We start from the raw sequence: 21737 nt of genomic DNA on the forward strand, positions 1-21737 counted from the left end.
ACAAAGGTCAAATGCTTTATAGCTCTGATTAAATGTAAGGATTTGATGATTTTAATAAAAAGATGGCATATGTTGACGTCACTAGACCAGACTGCTAGGAACAAGAGGTCACTTGGATTTCAATTTTTTTTTTCACACAGACACATGTGGCTCAGTGTCTGTAAACAGGTTTGGCTCTAGACGGTACAGCACAGAGATCTTGTTCAGAAACCATCAAACTACAGTACACTTATACACAGTTGGATATTCACTACCCAAAACTGGTGTTACATTTTTACAGGTTAGTGAGAGCAACTCTTCAAGATAAGTGGTTAGAGTAGAACCGTGTGTCTGTCTCTGAACAGGAACTTAACAGCACTAGGGACCACACATGATCAAGCTAATCCACTATATAACACGCTCCTGACCCCCACTAGAATATTTTTTTATAAATTAAAAAATTAAAAAAGATATAGAACCAGGAGCATGTCAGTTTCCAAGAAAGTAACACTTAACTGTTCACTTATGACTGCACATGGATACTTTATTGATTGTGTGGCCAGTTGGAAAGTTTTAATAAATGACTTCTATTGACTGACTGCTGTCTTATTTTCCCTCGAAGTATGTGAGTATGTGTTAATTCAATCAATTTTTCCAATTTCCTTTTAATGAAACAGCTTTTTATTTCTTAATTTCTTCACCCAAATCATGACCTCTTACATAGAAATCTACTTGTGAAGTGCTTGACACATCTAACATACACATATACATAACCACAAATAGTTTTATGTGGAAGAGATTACTGCATTTTCATGGAGTCACATCACACGACCATTCTCATTGTGACGCACCCTCTGAGGGGCACAGGGCAGGGTATGGCATCATCAACCTCAATGTAAGTGTCTATGTAAGGATCCATCACCACCATGTTTGGGAATGCTTTGTTTCTCTTCCTCTCGCTGACCAAATATATCTGGCCGTTCACTGTTGTGCAGCCACAGAAGAACTTCCTGTCCAGACATTCCTCCTCCAGCACAGTCCACTCCTCTGTCTCTACGTCAAAACGCAAAGCTTTGCCTCCAAACAGGTAGAGGGCGCCGTTGAGTTCTGTAGCAACTAAGTCATATCTGTTGAGGGTTGGAAAAAAAAAGAGGTTTATTTTCACATAATAACCCTGCTAACTAAGATGGAAAGGAGAAGGTATTTAAAAATTATTAATAATTTGTATAAAACCAAAAATGAAAAAAACAATATCTTAAAAGAAATAGTTGGTGTTGAGAAAGCAACAATGAAGAGTCGTGCACTTTTGACAATTCACTCACCGTGGAAATAGAGAATAGGAGACCACATCCCACTGATCCTCCTTCACCGTGTACCTCTGAATTCCACCGTACACTTCCCCGTTTTCATCCAGGCCACACGCCACATAGATACACGACCCCAGAGCAGCAGTGGCTGCCCTCTCCACAGCCCTAACCATTGGGCTGACCCCCTCCCAACCCTCCTCCGACCCCAGGACCAGCCTTTCCACATCGTCCACAAGTCCTTCATCCATGCTGCCCCCCAGGACATACAGTACAGAGTCCAGCCCTATGGAGCAGTGGCTGTGCCTGGACTTCTGCAGGGCCGGCCCATCCACCCAGCGCTGGTTCCCACATTCATATATCCTGACCCAGTCCACACTAAACCACAGCACATCCCGGAAGTAGCCGCCAGTCACAACCACATTGTCTCCTGCGTAACGAATCAATCACAAAATCAAGAAAATGTAACGTTAGGAAATAAATTATTTCAAGGTATTCAACACACCTATGTTGTGTTTTTTGGAATTTAAGTAATAAATTAGTAAGTTAATGTAAGAAGACAGATTGAGATTAATTTACACACTCTACATGAGCAATAATGCACATTCATTCCTTCACTTATCATCAGTTTCATACCCACATCTTAATCACGATCATTCACATCAAACCATTACCTACGGCAGCTACCGAGTACTGTGTGAGGTTCTTCCTCTGCAAAGGTGGACAGTGCTGCCATCTACCACTGAGTGGGTGAAACTGGTAAAGTGACTGCTGCTCCTGATCGTGAGGTCCACCTAGGACAAAGAGAGTGTCTCTGGCCCTGGTCCTCGTCATCGACCTCCCCATTGACCAAGATGCCGGGAAATGTTCATTCAGCATGCAGATGAGCTTGGCTCTAGGGTCACAGCTTTTCATTTTGGTTAAAAGATCAGTGATAAATGGTAAAGAGAGCGACTCAGGCCTCACCAGCTGAATGAGCTCCAGAAAATGTTCCTCTCGTTTAGGGTCAAATGACACCCAGCGTAGGGTGGCGTCCAAGGCAACATCATCTTTATGGATGGCCAGGTCATCACAGGCCAGAAGATCTGCTACGGTTGCCTTAGGCAGGGACAGGAAGTCCTCTTCAGCAACAACAGCCGAGAAGTGTGTTAGCACCACCTGTCGAGCTGTGGTGTAGAGCTGAGTGCAGCCCAGCTGCCAGGCGTAGGCCATCATTCCCAAACAGTTACTTAGGTGTAGCTCACGCTCCAAGAACTTGCAGCACAGCAGCCTGGCTCGCTCCACTTGTAAAAAGTCTGCGGTCTCAAGGATCCCCAGAACATTTTTTCTGTCCAGAGCTAGTTTGGATGTCTTGCTGTATTCCATCAAAACCCTGAAATACTGAAGACTCACACCTTGGAGCTCCACTTTCCTTTTGCTGCTCTCTAGGCCACAGCCAAAAAAAAGAGCCCTGAAGTAGGGACTCTGGAGGGCCAGTTGTTTACGGTTGACATAAAAACTCTCTCCTTCTACAGAAAGAATAGCATCAGGTATTAGATCAGGCACAGAGACACATGAAGCAGATTTGTCCTCTTCTAGTTTGTTAATCTGTTCAGAGAGAACTGTGAATTTAAAGCTCTGAGGTTTTATCTCAGTGTCGGCTCTGCAGGCCATGTCACAGCCACACCAACCGTCTCCTGCACAGTGGCATGCCTCGTTCTAGTTTACAGCACACCAACTGGTGTTATTAATAGACTTTCCCCCTGACTGACTGCTGGCTAAACACAAGGAAAAGGAGGCCAGTTTGAAAAATAAATGCTATATATACAACGGAGAGGACAGTGACTTATAAATAAACACTAATTGTTTGATAATTAAACTCTAATCCTTTTCTGCTGTTATTAAATTAATAATAGAGAAAACAAACTAATAAACAATAAAGTAATGACGTCAGCTACAGGCGCTCAACGATTTGATTGGTGGAACACTTCTGAGATCACAGTTTAACTTCCGTGTCACACAGCTAAAACATGGCGGTGAGTTCGTTTGGTTTGCGCTTGTATTTAAACATATTTTTTTTTATCTTTGTACGCATTAAGATTCTCATGGGCATCTTTAGCCAGTAATTGTTTGTTCACAATATGACCTGAGACGTAGAAGAGAAATTCGAAAGTAGCGTGGAGTTTGCTTACATTTGCTAACTTGGCTAGCCACAAAAGCTAACCTCAGGCTAAGTCAGTGTTTGTGTGAGGCTAGCTTAGCTACGTGTAGCTTACAAACAAATATGCCTCTTTTTCTGTGTAGGATAAAGATAAGAAGAAAAAGGAGAGCATCTTCGACTTGTCAAAATACATTGACAAGTCGATTCGTGTAAAGTTTCAAGGAGGACGAGAAGGTAGGAGGCTTAATTCTGAAGATAATACGCTAGTTTACTGCTAACATATTTAGCCGGTTGTAACGTATCTTTCTTTCGAAGTCATTGAATTGATACGGCCTAATGCAAACTTTCTTCGGTGTATTTCCCTCTCAGCTAGCGGGGTCCTGAAGGGTTTTGATCCTCTGTTGAACCTGGTGCTTGATGGCACAATCGAGTACATGCGTGGTAAGTCACAAACTGCAGGAAATAAAAAAATCTGAAGTGGCAAACTGGGTCAGTTTGGGCTCATAAGTGAGCTGAATGCGGCAAAGAAACATTGTCGTGGGAAATGTCATTATGTGCAACAACAATATCATTATGTGCAACGTGATACTGTACATTTGTTCTTCTCCAAAACGTTATTGAGAGATTTCTGACTGTGAGAAAAGAAATATTCATACATAGTACTAGACTCCACTAAATATGTATAACCTGGTGTTTTGCAAAAGCATGTGGCTGCATCTCGTGGCCAGTTGATAGCTCCTCGACTCCTTGGTCCTCAGCTGAACCCGAAGTTGTTCTGCCCCTGCTCCAGTAAAGGCTGTATCAAAGCTCTCATTTCTGCCGGGAGGCAGGTGCGAGCATCGAGGAGCTATAGGTGAGGGTAGGCGAGCAGCCTTCCCGGAAGCCGTGCAGCTGAAGGAGTTGCTAACTCCGCCAATACAGCTGACGGATCCATGTGACACTTCAGAGGACATCTCGTCTAAACACACATTTCTTTGTTGCCCCCCTTCGCCCGTGGTTTCCTCAGTGAGAGGCACACACAAGAAAAGGGAGGAAAGTGGAAGAGGCAGTTTAAGCGACATGAGAAGCACTTTGTGTTTCCTTTTAATATGTTTCCATTTCCCTCAACCTGACACCAAACTAGTCCTCAGTGCCCTGTCATTGACCTAAATTATGCTCCAATCCCATCCAATGAGGGCTTACCAACAGAAAACTCTATTTTCAAATGGTAAACGGACAGATGACACCAACTGTAATATCTAAACTCTGGAATAGGTGTCTGTCATTGCTGTGTCCAGTAGGGCTGCATGATATGAGGAAAGTATGTGATTTTGTTGAATATCATGATAACGCTATTACATGCGGAACAGCAACAGATATTAAAGTGAACAGTTTCCAACAGTCTTTTATTGAACATTAATTTGAATATAAAAGGCAACAAAATAAGACGTTTATATAAATGTTACATTTTAAAGGACCGTAGTACAGCAGTTGATTCTGCGATGACGAAGATAAATAAAACGATGTATTGTGCACCCCTAGTGTCCAGTCTACCAACCAAAAGTAGAAGTGGTTATATGCTGGTGTCTCTTTTTACCTGTCTATTTAGCAGTATGTCACTTTCAACTTAAAACATGACTGATAATTGAAGTTGCCTGGTTTTGGGCCATGACGCCTTTACCTGTTGTCATCCACTGCCCTATTTACAGGGTTTCATTTCTTAATGTATTTATTAGTTAGGGACTGTTGAAGCCTTATGGAAGTTCTGGTGACTCCCAGAACTTTAAGCAGGCAGCCCTCAAGACCAAAGGGATCGAAGCACTACTAACACTTTTGCTGTTCATCATTTAGAGTATGCTTAAATTTTAATTTATGACAAGCAGTAGCAATTTGAACAATAATGCTGATATATTATAACTTAATAGTTTTTGGTCAGTATATAAGTCAGATTTGTCTGATAATTTCACCTGCTTGCTGAGGGAAATGGCGGATTGTTTTTATTTTGAAATCAGATTGTACACATGGGGCTCTTCTCTTGGGGACAGAACAACTTCCGGTTCTGCGGAGGAGCTATCCAATAAGAGACATGAGATGCACCCCCAGAGATGTTTGTTAAGGGACGCCGGAAGAAGTTTTCTTCTGAACAAAGTTTACATGCAGTGTTACCAAATTGATTCTCTTCCCTATAAAGTGTTTGCATAGATATTTTAAAACCTGCATTGTTAACATTGTTTAAGTGCTAGCAGTCTGCAATACATTTTCTGGTGCATTGCTGCGCTTGTTGGTATTTTACTGCCATCTTTACAAAAGTGGAATAGTGTGGAACGTTTGGCAAGACCGTGCATTGTGTCATCCATGTGCACATGTGCATGAGACTGAAGTAAATGCTCCGTAGCGGTTCACCCGGGCCCCATTGGAAAATAAGGGTCTCCCTCAATGGGCCCCAAGTTTTAAATAAAGGTTTGAAATGAAAGTAGCGCTACAAGTAGTCAAACTCCACCAGGTCCTTTTATTTTTAATAAGACACTTTCATTAGAATTAATCTTAACTCATGTGACATGTAAAGTTGAATACTTGTCTGAAACCTTTGTCTATTCTTGTCTATCCAGATCCAGATGACCAGCTGAAGCTGACAGAAGACACCCGGCAGCTAGGGCTGGTGGTCTGTAGAGGAACCTCCGTAGTGCTAATCTGCCCCCAGGACGGCATGGAGGCTATCCCAAACCCGTTCATACAGCAACAGGATGGCTAACACACAGCCTGCCGCTCGCTGAGTTACATTCTCACACACAAATACAACCATGCACACACTTGAACATTTTGTGGAGTTTTTTGTTTTTCATTTTTCAAAAACATAAAAGGTAATAATGCGTCCCACAAAGCAAATTTGTTAAAAATCATAAGTTAACCAGCTAAAGGACACATGAAAGCACTTCACTTTTTTCTGTCTGTGGTGTGCAATTTTGCTTTGAGTTGTAAAGAGCCCACAAGTTTGGGAACTGTTAACAATACCATTTTTTTATCCCACAAAAAGAAACTTTTTACTATTCTTTGTTTTTGATAAGAAAATAAAATGAGTATGTATGTCTGAGTGTTAACATTTTGTTCTCTCTTGTTGTTGTACATATTCATGGGTGCATAAGGATTTCCTGTAAAAGTGCGTTGTTTGTACCGTTTATTTTTACCGAAACATACAAAAGTCTGCACGCTTGGCTCCTAATACCAAAGTCACACGTTTCTGGATCGTACTTAACAAATGACCTACGTTGTAGGATCTTCCAATTGAAGCGCTTCCGTGTCCATCCGTCCACTGACAAAGAGACATTTGTCATAACACTCTGAAGTGCTTTAAGCAGGGTGGGGGAAATAATGTAAGTAAGTGATTAAGGCAACCGTTGTTAGGATTGATTCTTTGGGAGGGGATGACAGGAGGGATTAGATGTTGCGTCAGAAAAATACCGAGTAAATGTTTTTGTTAGAAAAGGATCCAAGTTATTTTAAATGAGCTATTGTTTTTAAAACACATCAAAATTACAATTAAATTGTGCCATTTCTAATCTAAAGCCTTTTTGCTGTAAACGGAACGAAGCTACATTCTGAATTGGTGCTCCGAATTTAACTTCACATAATTAGATTTTTGAGTGAAATATGTTTAAATCATCATGGAATTGCAAATGAAACTAACTTCACTTCCTCTCTTACTGTCAAACCAAGCGCTGCAGGTTAATACACTTTAACAGCTAGTAACGGTATAATGGTTTGCCAGGTGTTGTGAGCCCGGGACATGCAGCCAGAATTCCAGGAAGCTTCGCTCCTCCTCTGCTGCTCCCGGAGCACGGGCAGCCAGCAACTAGAGCGAGTAAAGAGCTCTATACTGAGGACATTTGTTATGCCCTTTATGCGTTTCTTTGCCTACTTACTGTAGGCCTAATGTGCGTAAAGGAGTAGCCGGTGTTTATTATTTACTTGGAGATTACTGGAGGTGACAGTAAAAAGCCTCTGCACATCGGGGTGTAACCAAAGGGATCAAGACCGATGGGAGGAGGGTCGGCCGGGGATTTTCTGAAGCCGAGCTGACTTCGTAAAGTAAAGTAAAAAGGTGAGCTACCTACGGGACGGACGCGCCACGCCTCTTAGCAGGTGGAACAAATAGCGGATGTCCTCCTTGTCTTCCTCCATCCATGAGTCTATTCTTGCGTGCGACAAGTTATGCACTGAGAACTGCGGGTCGTAAATGTCAGCGTGGGGAGGGAAGAGAAAGGTGAGTGAATTTACTTCAGAACATATAGCCTTTATTGTTCCATGCGTTACGCTCCGGTGCACCCGGAGTCACCGTGCGTAATTTGCTTGTGCAGTAAATATTCTCACCGAGTCTATTTGTTCATAGAATATCAGAGAAGTTGACTTGTTTTCTTTTTAGAGTGGCCTTTTCCACATCTGATCTGTGATCGCCAGGCAACATGGCCTCCCTGGTCTCTTTTACGTAGGGAGCGTACTCAACCAGTTCTCCGGAACAGAATCACTGCTTGATGTTTCTGTGTATCTTATAATCGACATTTTCTCGGGCATCTGGGTTTGAAATTAAGCAATTTGTTTCGTAGATTTCCATTGTTTTGGTAATTTCATCAGTGGGGCCTTATTCCTTAATGTTCTTGGAACACCCTTTATTCATTCTTGTAGAATTTGGTTTGTATGAATTACATTAACTATTTAGTATTAATTGAGAAACTTTTGTTATTTAAGATTTGTTAGTTGTATCTGTTATGAATATGTACTGTGATTCACCACTTTACATCATAACAGATACAACTAACAAATCTTAAATAACAAAAGTTATTAGTTATATAGTACTGCATGTCACTGTACTATCTTTATTTTATTTTTTTACCAGTGCTGGATCATTTTGTCTGTTGGGCATTATGATACTGGGTACATTGACATGTGAGTTGTGAGGTTGTTGCTGTGAATCCAACATGGAGGGGAATAAGGATGGAGGAGAGCCTTGGCCTTCTCCAGAAGACTCCTCTTCTCCCTCCAACCGTGTCTGCTGCAGGAGCACCATCATAGCATTCCTCCTCCTTTTTCTCGTTATCGGGGTCTTTCTAGGCCTGCTCATTGGTGAGTGTCACATTCACCACACAATTGCACACGTAAGCTTATATTATACAGGTGTAACACTTTATGAGCTATTTAGACTACTCTGTGAACAAAATTTCTAAACTGTATTGTTGTGTGAATCTATCTGTAAGAATGAACCATTTCTGCTCTGTCGGTGCCAGCCTACCTGGTGCAGGAGCAGCATTATTTTATAGAGACGGTGGAGCTGAAAGGTCTGAAGTATGATCCAGTTCTGCAGGATGAGAACTCTGGTTTCTTCATAGTACTGACCTCAGTTTTAAAGTCCAGGGTAAGAGCAGACTGTCGCTGTGTTGAGAGTCCAATATTTTCTTTTTTTTTAAGTTTTAAATTGTACATTTTCCCTTTCTTACAGATTAAAAATGTCTTCACTGCCTCGTCGATATCACATCACTACATTGATTGGAATGTTGTTGCCTATGGGTGAGTGAAAGCTGAACTCAAGTAGTTCAGATTTACTCCAAGCGAAATAGCATCCAACTGACAACATTGTCTGTTTCTTCCCAGTAACATTAATGAAGACGTGATGGCAACATTCAGACTGGTCTTCAGGGTGTCCAAGATCCAGCAGTATTCAGACATCTGTGTTCAGGACCTGCTGAGAGCAGGACTCGGCTCAATAATGCACGGGAAACCACTGAAGGTGCCCGACTTTGGAGAGATCAACGCTATCATCTTACTGGGTAGTAAAACTACACTGTCATCAGTTGACTGACTGTGGCCCTACAAGCGGATGTGTGTAGTGGGAGTGACACAAACAGGCCACAGTTGTGTTTGTGTCAGGACTTCCACAGTCCTTGCAGTATCTAATGTTTGTATCATTCCTAGGAGCCAGTGGGAAGTCATTTTTTGCTATTGGAGATGAGTTGACAGGTGAGTAAATATGTACACATTTTGTACATATTGTACATATATTACAGCATTTTGGAACTTGTTAATCACAGACAAATGTGCTTGTCTGGGATTCCTTTTTTTTTTTTTTTTTTTTTGAGTTTTGAGTTTATAGTTTAGAGCTGGTTTTGAGCACTCTTTTCTGTGACTTTTATCATTTATTCAGACCTTAAAAAATACTCACATGCTGTCCATACGGGCCGCGAAGAGATCTCTTCATTACTCAATTCCAAGGAATGAGGTGGTGTGCAAAATCCACAGTCCTCATTTTGTGCAAAATTGCATTCTAAAGTTGAGCTTATATGAAGCTTCAGCAATAAAGTTAGTCAAATCTCCTGATTGGTAGGTGCTATCCAAAGTCCTTATTGTAGAAAATTCAATTCTTGTGTAACAGTCCCTCTGCCATGTTTCAGGAAGAAAGCAGGGACACAAAAGAAGGAAAATGTGCACTAAAAAACTAAACTCAAAAAGCCTCTTAGGAGCTTTGGCTGAACTTTGAGGCATACTTTTGTATGTATTAGGGAGCACTGTGAATTTTGTTCCCCATCTCTCACATTAGAATCACATTAGGAATGGATTTCTTTGTGCAGTATGAACAGGAGGGATGATTACAACAACCAATAACTCTTGCACGGGCATATGAGTATTGTTTTAAGACAAACACATGTTAAAAAAATAAATAAGAGAAAAGCTTTGTATTATTAATTGATTGGCACAATAGCACCGACATCCTTCTTGCACCTAAATATGTGAAAACCATCTACACTATAAAGACATTTTCAAATTGTACCTTTTTGTGTAACACTCATCCTGACATTTTTCTCTCATTTGTTCTCTCCAGCCAGGTGTCCTGACAACACCTTCACTTGTGACAATGGAGAATGTGTCACCAAATTAAATCCAGAGTGTGACCTCATCCCCAACTGCTCAGATGGATCTGATGAAGCTCATTGTGGTGAATGACTTAAAACGACTACTTAACTCCTTTTTAAGCCTTGTAATGGGATTTTCTTTTTCGTTTGTTCTTGGTAAATAAAAATATAATGCCACTGACCGGTCATATTGTAAATATGAGGTTACTGATGTGTAAGAAAAAAAACATCACTGCTTCATCTCCATCCCGATCGCATCATCCAACTTTTCCCCTCAGACTGTGGTACACGACTTGCCATGGGGAGTCGCGTGGTGGGTGGCGAGGACGCACAGCAAGGGGAGCTGCCATGGCAGGTCAGTCTGAGGCTCAATGGGCAACACACATGTGGAGCCTCCGTCATCAACAAACGGTGGCTGGTCAGTGCGGCACATTGCTTTGAGAGGTAGGCATTATTTCCAAGTCACTAAGGAGTTATTTAGGAATTTGCCAAGCAGTGATATTACCTGCACTTGCCAAAACAGCTTTTTAAAATCAAGGGACACACAATTTGCAAAAATTGCAATGTAATTTGTAATTTCTTTTATTTCTGCTTCTAGGAACAATGATCCCAGAGAGTGGACGGCCCTCGTAGGGGCCAGACTCATGAGCGGTGAGGAGGCTGAGTCCACAACGATTAGGATCAAGTCGCTGATTGTGTCTCCAGACTACAACCCTGTGACTGTTGACAGCGATGTTACAGTGCTGGAGCTGGAGACCCCTCTCACCTTCAGCTCTTACATCCAGCCCGTCTGCCTGCCTTCCCTGTCTCATGTGTTTGCCCCCGGACAGAGCTGCATAGTGTCAGGGTGGGGAGCATTAGACCAGTTAAGGAGTGAGTCAGACTACAGGAGTTCACCTCAAAACATCAACAGATGAAAGATTTAAAGTGAAAAGGAGCTCCTTTTTTTGCTACCCAATACTATGATGTTAATAGGTTTTTAATAATTTGGGAATGACTGTTTTTAGCTCTCAGGTGATATTATCCTGTAAGATTATAAATAAAAACAAATCATTTATAATGTGGATACAATAACTCAACATGAAAGATTAGGCATGAGTAATTCAATTCTCTTGTGCTCTTCTGTCATTCAGTTGACTTGCCTTCCAAACTCCAGAAGGCGGTGGTGAAAATCATTGACTCCGAGGTGTGCAATAAATCATCTGTGTACAGAGGAGCTGTTTCTGACAATATGATGTGTGCCGGATTTCTGGAGGGCAAGGTGGACGCATGTCAGGTAGTGCTGTTTCACTTGGTGCACACAGTGCTGCTACAAGAGCTTACATTTGCTGACTTTCTTGTCTCGGGGCAAAGTTTGTACACATACACTGATGATCTTGAAACCATAAGCAGGGTCCAAACTGTATGGAAACACTAGTTCCACCCAAAAAATAGAGGCCTCTGGGCTGTTATTTTCATCTCCGCTTAACATGATATGTGTTGTTAATATACCAGAGGAAAACTGGGCATCCATCCCCAGTCAAGGCTCAGTCCAGTTCCCATTATAGCTCAATCCTTTTAAACCAACTGGACACAATTCAGATTCACAATTCCCTAATATATTCAACACATTATATGGCAAAAACAATTCAAAATATACAGAATTGAAATATTGCATTCTGACAATTAATTTGTCTGAATACAGAAATTTCCATATTCGCTGGTATGGATTTTGTGCCCTGCTCACAAAAATGTCATGCACCTATATGAAGACTTGAAAGTCTGGCCTTCATAGGGTAATTTGATTCTCTAAACAAGGCTCAATTTATTCATCCATAAAACCATGTATGTTACTGTGTTCCCATCCTAATTAACCAACATTGGTTATCAATGTTGGTTAATTAACAGTAACATGACACAGGGATGTCATCAAAATTACACTAACAAGTTTTTCACAGGACAACGGCAGTTAGATTTAATTCGAGGTATTGTGTTTTTCCTGCAGGGTGACTCTGGAGGGCCTCTGGTCTGTGAGGGTGCCCCAGGGAGGTTCTTCCTGGCTGGGGTGGTGAGTTGGGGTGTGGGCTGTGCTCAGATCAACCGGCCTGGGGTTTATTCCCGCATCACCAGGCTCCGCAACTGGATTCTAAGTTACGCAGATCCCAGCTTGGTCCATGGTTACTCCCAGCATGTTCCCACTGTGACAGGAGGAAGCTCTAAAAATGCCATGGATCTGTCATCTGCACCGACACTACCTGGTAATGGGATACTGACAGCAGCTTGATTTCTTGGTCACTCATTCATCAGTTACCAAGAGAAACTTTATTATCAGTCATGTAGTGTAGTATGTATAGTCTTATGCTACATGATATGTCCTTCATGTCTTCCAGTCGTCAACTGCAGTGGAAACTTCCAGTGTAGCTCCACCTACTGCATCAGCAAGGCCAACCCAGAGTGTGACGGCATCCCAGACTGCCCCAACCAGGCCGACGAAAGAAACTGTGGTAAGTTTATATGTGTGAATAAGTTCTCATACAGGATTTAAAGGACATGCTTCTTGTGACAGGATGAGGTTTTCACCTCACTTTTACCTGTGCACATGAGTGCGCACTAGCACACTTGGGGCTCATCCCCTTTTGATTGGGAGCAGGTGGAGGTTTTATTTAAGCCTGTGTGTAGTGTCCCCGTTCTGTTTCGGTCTTCTCCTGTCGGGTGTGGAGACATGTCTGGGCTGACATGCTGCATGCTTTTTGCCAGTTTGCCGCAGAGTGAGCCTACTTTGTTGTGGCCGTGTGGATAGATGAACAGCTGGGCTGCTGTTGTTGGGTGCCTCGTCGGGTGCTGCATGGTAGCGCGGATTGCGTGCCCCCCTGCGGGGTTTGAGGGCAGCATGTCCTGTAAAGTGCTGCACCGAGCTACAGCCTTGTGCATGACCCTGCAGAGGCTGCCGGGTGCCGCAGCTATCTAAGGGGCCAATGCTCCTTGGCGCGTTTCTCCTCCTACTCTCGCTGTTCTGGATACTGGTACAGATTATTCTGGAAATTGGTATAAAAAGTGTGTGGATGTATGGGACTGTTCTGGATGCACAGAGCTGGTTTGGAATGATGCAGCTAAGTGTTTGAACACCCAAAAATTGTCCTGTAAATATTGGTATTAACTGAGTATATATTGCATGAGGGTTTGTTTTTGTTCTTTTCCTTTTTTTGATGTTGGTTCTCTAGTTATGCATGCAGGTTTGTTGATTTGAACTGTGCATCACCCTCCTAATATCCATGTCGTGCTTCCTTTTATATAATATTTCCTGCTATTTTAAAAAATAACAAATGAAACCTAAAGAAAATAAACAAATGGATTTATAATTTTTTTTATAAAAACATTATTGTCTCTGACCCCTAATTTCAGATAGACAGACCTGTGTGTTTTAAATGTCTTGGGCCTATGCCAAGTGGCATTGTCGAAAATTTTAGATTGCCGAGTATCATAGGCCGCTCGCACTGCTACATTCTGATGGGTGTTTTTGTTTCAGACTGTGGCGTACGTCCTGCATTGGGCTCCCACAGGATTGTGGGTGGGGTAACCGCTCGAAGGGGGGAGTGGCCTTGGATTGGCAGTCTGCAGTACCAGAGACTTCACCGCTGTGGCGCCACACTCATTCACAGCAAATGGTTACTCACAGCCGCACACTGCTTGAAAAGGTATTGCTGAACCTAAACTTTACCACAATAATATTTGTTTATATTCCCATTACTTTCACAAGTGTACCGAGCCAGTCTACATTTCTAACCCCCAGTGACCTTGGCCCGATTAACTGGGCGGTGAGCCTGGGATCTGTGCTGCGCTCTGGGGTTGGAGCCCTGGTCATCCCCATCCAGAGGGTTGTCATCCACCCAGCCTTCAACGGCACACACATGGACTATGACGTGGCTCTGTTGGAGCTGGCAGTACCGGCCCCCATGTCTTACACCATCCAGTCTGTCTGCCTCCCATCTCCGGTGCACCGCTTCCTCAAGAATGCAGAGTGCTACATCATAGGCTGGGGATCCATGAGGGAAGGAGGTGGGAGATTTAAAATACCACTGACATCAGGCTCATTTATCCAGAAAGCATTTAATAATTTCATAATGATGTTACATGCTGTTGCAACAAACTAGACAATTGGACATGACTGTCCACAGAGAACTTGTTGAAAGCAAGGAAACATTGGAGGTGACAAAGCTTCCACAGTGTTATGATCCTAAAGAATCAAGAAAACAGACTTGAGTCTAAACACCTCTTTTTTATTTCAATAATCATAAGGGTTTGTGGACTGAGGTAAGCCTTTACAGCTCCATTATCCCACAAACCTTACAATATGATATGAAATGCTATCAAATGGTCTGTTCACACAATATTTCTCACTTACCCTTTTGGTATGTAGCAATACAGATAGTTTCACTTTAAACTGCTTATGTTCTACCTATATAGCTCTATCACTGAAGCTCCTGCTGCTAACCAAAATTACATTTAAAATGCAACAGTGACTTGTCTTTCCAGAAACAATGTTGTAATAAGACTTAGTTTTGGTGAAAATGCAATAATATTATAATTTTCTTTGGTACAGGTTCGTTGACCAACCTTCTGCAGAAAGCTGCCGTGAGCATCATTGACCAGGCCGACTGCCAGCAGTCATATGGAAACGTGCTGACTCCCAACATGATGTGTGCCGGTTACATGGAGGGAGGCAGGGACACCTGTTTGGTAAGATGCAGGACATTCTACTGTGTGACACAAATACCTTTCACACAGCCTGGAAATGGGCCAGACATCTGGGTGGTACAGTCTTGGCAGCATAAGAAGAAATAGGGCCATGGCTCCGATAAATCTTTTTTTACAGTGGATGGTTAACTAGGTCAGAGCAAAGTAAATCTTGCCCGTTGTTTTTTAGAGATTTCTAAGACTTGCAAAAGCATATAAATAAATTCATGACATGATTGTGAAAACCAAGTGTTGCTTGTTAAGGAATACTGTAGCACTTATGTGAGAGACGCATATCTGATGGGAGGGAGTAGACTTTACTTTCCTAAAAATACAGAGCCCCCCTTTACACCCACTTCCTCTCTTTAATCTTCTTATGTAAGAAAACCCACATGCATTCCTGTCTCGGTCAAAGCACCTGGCATGTTAGCAGCGATCCAAGTGACATTCTCCTTGTACCTCACTCTTCTGCTTCCTCACTCATCCTTAAGAAATTGTTTTATTCTCCTTTACATGCTGGAGACCTAAGTGTATTTAGGATATTTTAATTTTGTTTTTTTCTGCCCTCTCTCCTCCAATCATCCAGGGAGACTCTGGAGGGCCGCTTACTTGTCGTGAGCTCTCTGGCCAATGGTTTATTGCTGGAGTGACCAGCTGGGGACACGGATGTGGGCGAATTGGTTTTCCAGGGGTTTACACTCGTGTTACTTCTGTCAGGAAATGGATATCTACACACCTGCCTTTCTGAAGAAGATGACAAACCACACAGTGGATTTTCTTGATACATCTTCAAAAAACTGTACTGAACCAAAGGACCAAAGTCATGCTAAAAGCCACACATAGTTTCCACAGTATTTACCTGTGTGACCTACTGGTGCTGTTTCGTACTACTGTGCAATCATCTAAACTGGGACTGTCCTCTTTCAAAATGTACTGAAGAAATGAAGAATGAGAATACTGAACTGTAGCCTATTGACATTCTGCTAGCACATGCCTGATTTAAAGTATTTATTTACATTATTTATTTACATTACTGGTTAACTTACTGTACATGGTGTTTTTTTCTCCATTTTGTGTGGGGTTCAGAATATGTGGTTCATTTGAGGGATATATTTCCTTGTCTTTTTTTGTATATAATCTTAAAAAAGCCAAAGATGCAATGTATGAATTGTTACTGAAAGGTGGGTTTTCTGGGAAAATATAGTATTGTATGAAAAAGTGAAATCAACTTTAAAGGAATTTTGACTTCAGCATAAACTCATGGTGAGGTTTCACTGATAAAGATACACTCTTAGTGATGAGAGAAATAAGAGAAGACTGATTTACAGTTTATTTTGTATGAAAATTATTCATTATAATATTTGCTATCAATTCTCACTGCAAATAATTTGTCCCTATGTGAACTCAGCAGGATGGGGGAAAAAGAATTGTGGATCCCCAACAAGCTATGCACATAACGCTGAGAAAGGTTCAGTACCCTGTCTACAGCAAGGCAGACCCTGCTGAAACAAGACCACTACTGTGGAGGGAAGCAGATAGGGTGACAACTAGAAAACAGATAAGACAAAACAGTTTTGTTCTCCAGGCGTACTTTGATATCGAACTGTTTCGAGGCTAGTGAATGTCAGGTTCATGGTTGTGAAAACACCAAGTTGCTCCTCAAGTCTTCTAAAGAAATATGTTAAGGAAAGCCTGTGATTTTCCCAAAGGACTCCAGTTTTACTGCTTACTTTTTAGGCACAAATGCTTAGTCTCTCTCAGAGCATAAAGACAATGAAAAGAATTAGCAACATACATGAAGAATGTTTTATGGAGCAATTGATGTGAGTGAGAGACATGTTTACAGTTTTTACAGGCATCATGTCCCAAATATAGCAGCTTTTAAAAACATCAAACATTCAACCTTAATTGGATGACAGGAAGGTGTCGGCGTTTCTACTGAAGCCACGCTGTAGTAAACATCCTGTGAGAATTACTCCAAATAAAAGCCATATTGTTGCAGTTGACTGAATTAAAGACACATTGCAAATGTACATTTGAATTTTCTAACTGCTTATCCTGTTCACAAAGGGTTGAAACATATTCCAGCATGCACTGCACATGGGGTACGCCTTAGACAAGTTGCCAGACAATCACAGGGCTCGCACGGACTTACAGACACATTCACACTTATGTTCCCTCCCGGGCAATTCAGAGTTAAGCCCAGTAATAGTGTCCTATTGTAAGAAAGAAACAATGTGTACTGTGCAAGGTTATACAAGACATACAATGTGTTAACTCCCATGCGTTCAGCTTCAATAAAAAGGCAGAGCAGGGGAAGAGCAATTTCGGAAGACTACTGAATGATTTCAGTTGCTAATCCCCTTTGCAAAGCATAAAGACAAAGTCTGTGTCCGTGTGTGCTTCTATTCAAGGTTTTGAACCTGACAACTTGTTAAGCAGACGCTTAATTATTCCTAATTAATTTTGTTGTATGTACTTACAATTACAATAAAGTCAATTCTGAAAAATATTAATCAAACGTTGTTACCGAACTGTTCCTAAGAGCAAAATGAAAATGACCAAAGACACAGCGTTATGGCTGGAGTCCACAGGCTCAGCTTGCCCGTCTGTGAGGTATTGTGACGATGATGATGGTGGTGGTGGGCTGCTGCCTCGACACAACTCTGCCCAGCTCCGGCTCCGGCTCCAGCCCCTGCCTTCAGTGGCAGCACTGCGCTCTTCTTCACTGTAAGCAACAGCCCGAGGATAGGGAAGGGTGAAGGGCAGCATGTTCACATGCGAGCTCTTTCCCTCTGTAATCTGGAGTTGTATGTTCTGGACACAGTGTTCCAGGCATCCATATACCGGTCCATACACATGGCAATACATTTCTGTGAGGACAAAAGCAGTGACATTAACACACTTAAGAAATACTACTGAAATTGTGTAACAATTTAACATAAATGATGAAAAATGTCCATGTCAATTTGACAGAGACTTCAATTGACATATTCAAATAACTTGTTTTGTCCAACAGACAAATCCCTAATCAAAGGTTTCAAAGAGAGGCTAGAGCAAGTGGATTTGTATTTGAAATATCTCACATTATTAATAGATAGTTATTCTGTCAATTATATTATTATTCAATTGACTAGTCGTTTCAGCTCTCATCTTTATACATCGGAAAGCAAACTGCTGATTTTGGGAAAATAGGCAGCAAATCTTCACATATCATAGATAACCAAATTTGCTACTGATTTTCTATAAATTGAATGATTTTGAAGCAAACTGCTCAATATGGCACTGCGCATACCTGCTCAGAGTTGTCCAGCGTGCTCCCAGGTTTACCTATGCACTTCTTGAAGCATTTGTCTGTCATTCTCTGAAACACAAAGACATCTGTTCGTTTAACATACTTTATTAAAGTTACTAACAGCTGAAAATTCACAACTTCACCCGGTGAGCATTTAATGGACGTTTTTTTAGATGAAAACACTGAGTGAGACCTCTAGAATTAAGATGATTACAAAAGGTACATTTAGCTGAAGAGTCAAATGTCTTTGGACGTTTCCGCTACCGTTACATTATGTCAACAGCATTTCAATGACTAACTAGCTAATGTAATAAGACTCATAGAAACAGCTAGCTAGCTAGCTAGCTATTTCTATGAGTCTTATTACATTAACGTTCTTGAGTATTAACGACAATTTATTTTTGTAACGTTGTGACAGGGTTCGTTATTGTGCTCAAACTATTCCAAATACTATTTACTGTATTAAACGTTAGTCTTACACGTACTAAGTTAAGCTTTAAGTCAGTCTTGCTAGCTAGGTTAGCTAAGCAGCTGTGTCCATTGATTTACCTGCAGCAGCTCCTGTGCGTTAGCCACCGCGATCTGGACCTTGACTTGCTCCATGATCGTTCCGGTGTCCACTTTCCCACCGGATCCACCTGCTGAGAAGTCTGAATTGAACCCGTCCATTTTTTACCGGAGTCGTTACCGACAACTGTAGCTTTATTGATCTTTTTAAATGCACGTGCGGACAGCTAGCTACTGCTAGGTTTGACTAACATTAGTTTTCAGTGCCCTTGACAGCGGCGGAACACTGCGTTCGTCACTTCCGTAGAATGGATTCCAACTTGGGAAATGTAGTTTTTGGTGAGCGTGGACACGATTGTGTTACAGTGAAATAAATACACCGCTGCCAAAAACATCCTTCATATATTTAAAACGCTTGTTTATAATAGTTAAGAAACACAGACGTCTTGTCAACATATCACCACCCAACCCTCCTAACAACACACGTGCACGCAATCACGCATGTTGGCCGCATGGTGGCGATATTGCCTAAATGAAGCTACCTGTACTCAATCAGAAATTAAATTGGAGTGATTTAGACTCTTTTGTACAAACAGATATTAATACCAATAACTATTGATAATAGCTACTATTATTATATTGTGGTATTATGAGTGTGTTTTTAACATATAATTAAATAGTTGTTGGATATTGAGTTTTGAGAGTTTATTTGCCTACAAAATCAATCTGTCAATCGACAGACAGACAACAGATAGATAGATAGATAGATAGATAGATAGATAGACAGATAGATAGATAGATAGATAGATAGATAGATAGATAGATAGATAGATAGATAGATAGATAGATAGATAGATAGATAGATAGATAATCGGTTCCCAAGGCTTATATAGCCTAGCACATGCAGTCATTGCATTGTTGTGAATCAAGACTTGGTTGTAGCCTACAGGTAATTAGGGTTCAGTTTTGGACTGTTACGCCTGCTTTAACTTAATCAAAAAATAAATTAGATTATACTTATTTACAGAACAATATTCAATGATATGCTTTTGTTATGTTTTCAAGTTATTTGTTGTTATATGGACAAAAAACAGAGAGGCAGTGGTTGTCAATTAAATGAAATGTCAGGCTCCCACCAACAATGCTGAAAAATAACAACAATTCTACAAAACGTAGAAAAGGAAATGCATGTGAGTAATAATTTGAATCCAAGACGTAAAATAGTGCAGAAGTTAAAAACATATAACATATAATGGGAAATGTTCCTGTATTTGTAAAACATTACAACAACCATTTAACTTATCCTCCTGATCCTCCACAGCAGGCTGTGTTGGAAAATAAATTCCATTAATAAGATGAATAATATGCATCCACAGCAGTCTTGTATAAAGTACTCGAAAGCAATACTTGAGGAAAAAGTACAATTATTTAACAAGAAAATGACTTTGGTAGACATTAAAGTCTCCTTTTATTATATTACTTGAGTAAAAGTCTTTAAGCATTTGATGTTTACAGTACTTAAGTATCCATAGCAATGTTCTGATATTAAATGTACTCAAGTATTAGAGGTAAAAGTAAAAGTAAATAAAACGTTGAATATATTTTTATGGCCGAAGGTGTGTAACGTTATCTTCATCACCCCACCTTTCTTCTGATTTTATTTTGTAGTAACGAGTAACTAAGATGCTTAGGAGAAATGTAGTGGAGAACAGTATGCATTTTGTATGCATTTTATTTAGGAAATGTAGTGGAGTAAAAGTAAAGGTTTTTGAAAATATAAACAATGAAGTAAAGTACAGGTACGAGAAAATTCCACTTATGTACAGTAGGGAAGTATTTTTACTTTGTTATGTTACAACACACTTATCCACAGTGTGTAATTTCAATCAGAATATTCCACAATCCCTTTATCCATTGCATGATTGGATTGCATTCATGCTCAGTCTCTCATTCCAAGGAAGTTAATGTAAGATTTCTGTGACAATTTATCTTGGTAAATCAATAAAGCATTCACTCCAAACTATGTGGAAAGCAGCAAACAACATAAATAGAAAGTCATAAAAACCTCTGCATTCTTTAGGGTTGAGACATTGGCGTGAGGATGACCCCTCTGAGGCCCCTTCTCCTTACGTTTCAGATGGGATGACCTCGCTGAGAAGACCACCTGCCTTGAGTGAACAAATATGTGTTACAATGTGTCTGCAGGCAACAATGGAGCGACGGTTACTGTCACTGTCAACAGACACGGTGTGAGTGGCTTGTTGCAATGCTGGGGGCATTGAGGAATAATTTCAAGGGGTCTGATTAGTGGCGTGCCTGCATACGAGTAATTAATGACCAGTTACACAATGCTAGCACCCAAGCACATGCAAACACACACACACACACACACACACACACACACACACACACTCACACACACATACAGTACACATAAGTCCTCCGACCAGTTTGGCTTCAAGCCACTGAGCTGAATGTGGGGTTAAAGTGCAGCAAAATGAATTAACTCTAGATTACAACCATGTGTTCATTAATCTAATCTTCTTAAATTCTTAATCTCCTTTAGGCACACTTGTGTGTACAAAAGCATTTGGCCCAGTCGGGAGGCTTCACTGAGCACCGGCAACAATTGTTAGGAGAATGGGAGTTACCCTTCAGCGTGGTTAAGGTGTCAGACTTTAAGGTTACAGAAGACTCTGGATGGCTAGGCTTTCAAGTGTAAAAAAGATGACTTGAGATATGAGTAGCAGTCATGTTTGAATCCCTTGTGAGGAAACAATAGGAAATAGTGGATAGCTGGAAAGCCGACACATATGCTCACATACACACAAACTCAGACAGTTGAGAAATGGCTGCAGCTTTTAATCTTTAAAAGCAGCTGTTGAGTGACAGTCAGGGGGGTGAGAGACAGATGAAGAGAG

General features: G+C 41.1%; 4 protein-coding genes across 4 annotated transcripts; 2 read left to right on the plus strand and 2 right to left on the minus strand.

The window, feature by feature from the left end:
• Nucleotides 1–658: 658 nt before the first annotated feature.
• LOC117950647 (kelch-like protein 23) lies at nucleotides 659–2936 on the minus strand. The gene is made up of 3 exons (XM_034881933.1): nucleotides 1958–2936; nucleotides 1302–1713; nucleotides 659–1106 (listed from the first exon to the last, which is right to left on the minus strand). Exons 1-3 carry the CDS (start codon nucleotides 2934–2936, stop codon nucleotides 803–805), a joined length of 1695 nt encoding a protein of 564 aa, XP_034737824.1. The 3' UTR covers nucleotides 659–802.
• Nucleotides 2937–3202: 266 nt separating this feature from the next.
• lsm7 (LSM7 homolog, U6 small nuclear RNA and mRNA degradation associated) lies at nucleotides 3203–6369 on the plus strand. The gene is made up of 4 exons (XM_034881986.1): nucleotides 3203–3298; nucleotides 3567–3657; nucleotides 3793–3864; nucleotides 6012–6369. Exons 1-4 carry the CDS (start codon nucleotides 3293–3295, stop codon nucleotides 6152–6154), a joined length of 312 nt encoding a protein of 103 aa, XP_034737877.1. The 5' UTR covers nucleotides 3203–3292; the 3' UTR covers nucleotides 6155–6369.
• An 879-nt stretch (nucleotides 6370–7248) lies between these two features.
• tmprss9 (transmembrane serine protease 9) lies at nucleotides 7249–16986 on the plus strand. The gene is made up of 16 exons (XM_034881894.1): nucleotides 7249–7663; nucleotides 8294–8520; nucleotides 8682–8809; nucleotides 8894–8961; nucleotides 9046–9221; nucleotides 9367–9411; nucleotides 10271–10384; nucleotides 10580–10745; nucleotides 10900–11174; nucleotides 11435–11577; nucleotides 12286–12538; nucleotides 12671–12784; nucleotides 13807–13975; nucleotides 14071–14336; nucleotides 14881–15017; nucleotides 15601–16986. The coding sequence occupies exons 2-16, from the start codon at nucleotides 8376–8378 to the stop codon at nucleotides 15760–15762; spliced, it is 2361 nt and encodes a 786-aa protein (XP_034737785.1). The 5' UTR covers nucleotides 7249–7663; nucleotides 8294–8375; the 3' UTR covers nucleotides 15763–16986.
• Nucleotides 16987–17036: 50 nt separating this feature from the next.
• On the minus strand, nucleotides 17037–19127 carry timm13 (translocase of inner mitochondrial membrane 13 homolog (yeast)). The gene is made up of 3 exons (XM_034881987.1): nucleotides 18859–19127; nucleotides 18310–18378; nucleotides 17037–17887 (listed from the first exon to the last, which is right to left on the minus strand). Exons 1-3 carry the CDS (start codon nucleotides 18976–18978, stop codon nucleotides 17789–17791), a joined length of 288 nt encoding a protein of 95 aa, XP_034737878.1. The 5' UTR covers nucleotides 18979–19127; the 3' UTR covers nucleotides 17037–17788.
• Nucleotides 19128–21737: the final 2610 nt, after the last annotated feature.

Source organism: Etheostoma cragini, chromosome 9, assembly GCF_013103735.1.
Source record: "Etheostoma cragini isolate CJK2018 chromosome 9, CSU_Ecrag_1.0, whole genome shotgun sequence".
Taxonomy (NCBI): domain Eukaryota; kingdom Metazoa; phylum Chordata; class Actinopteri; order Perciformes; family Percidae; genus Etheostoma; species Etheostoma cragini.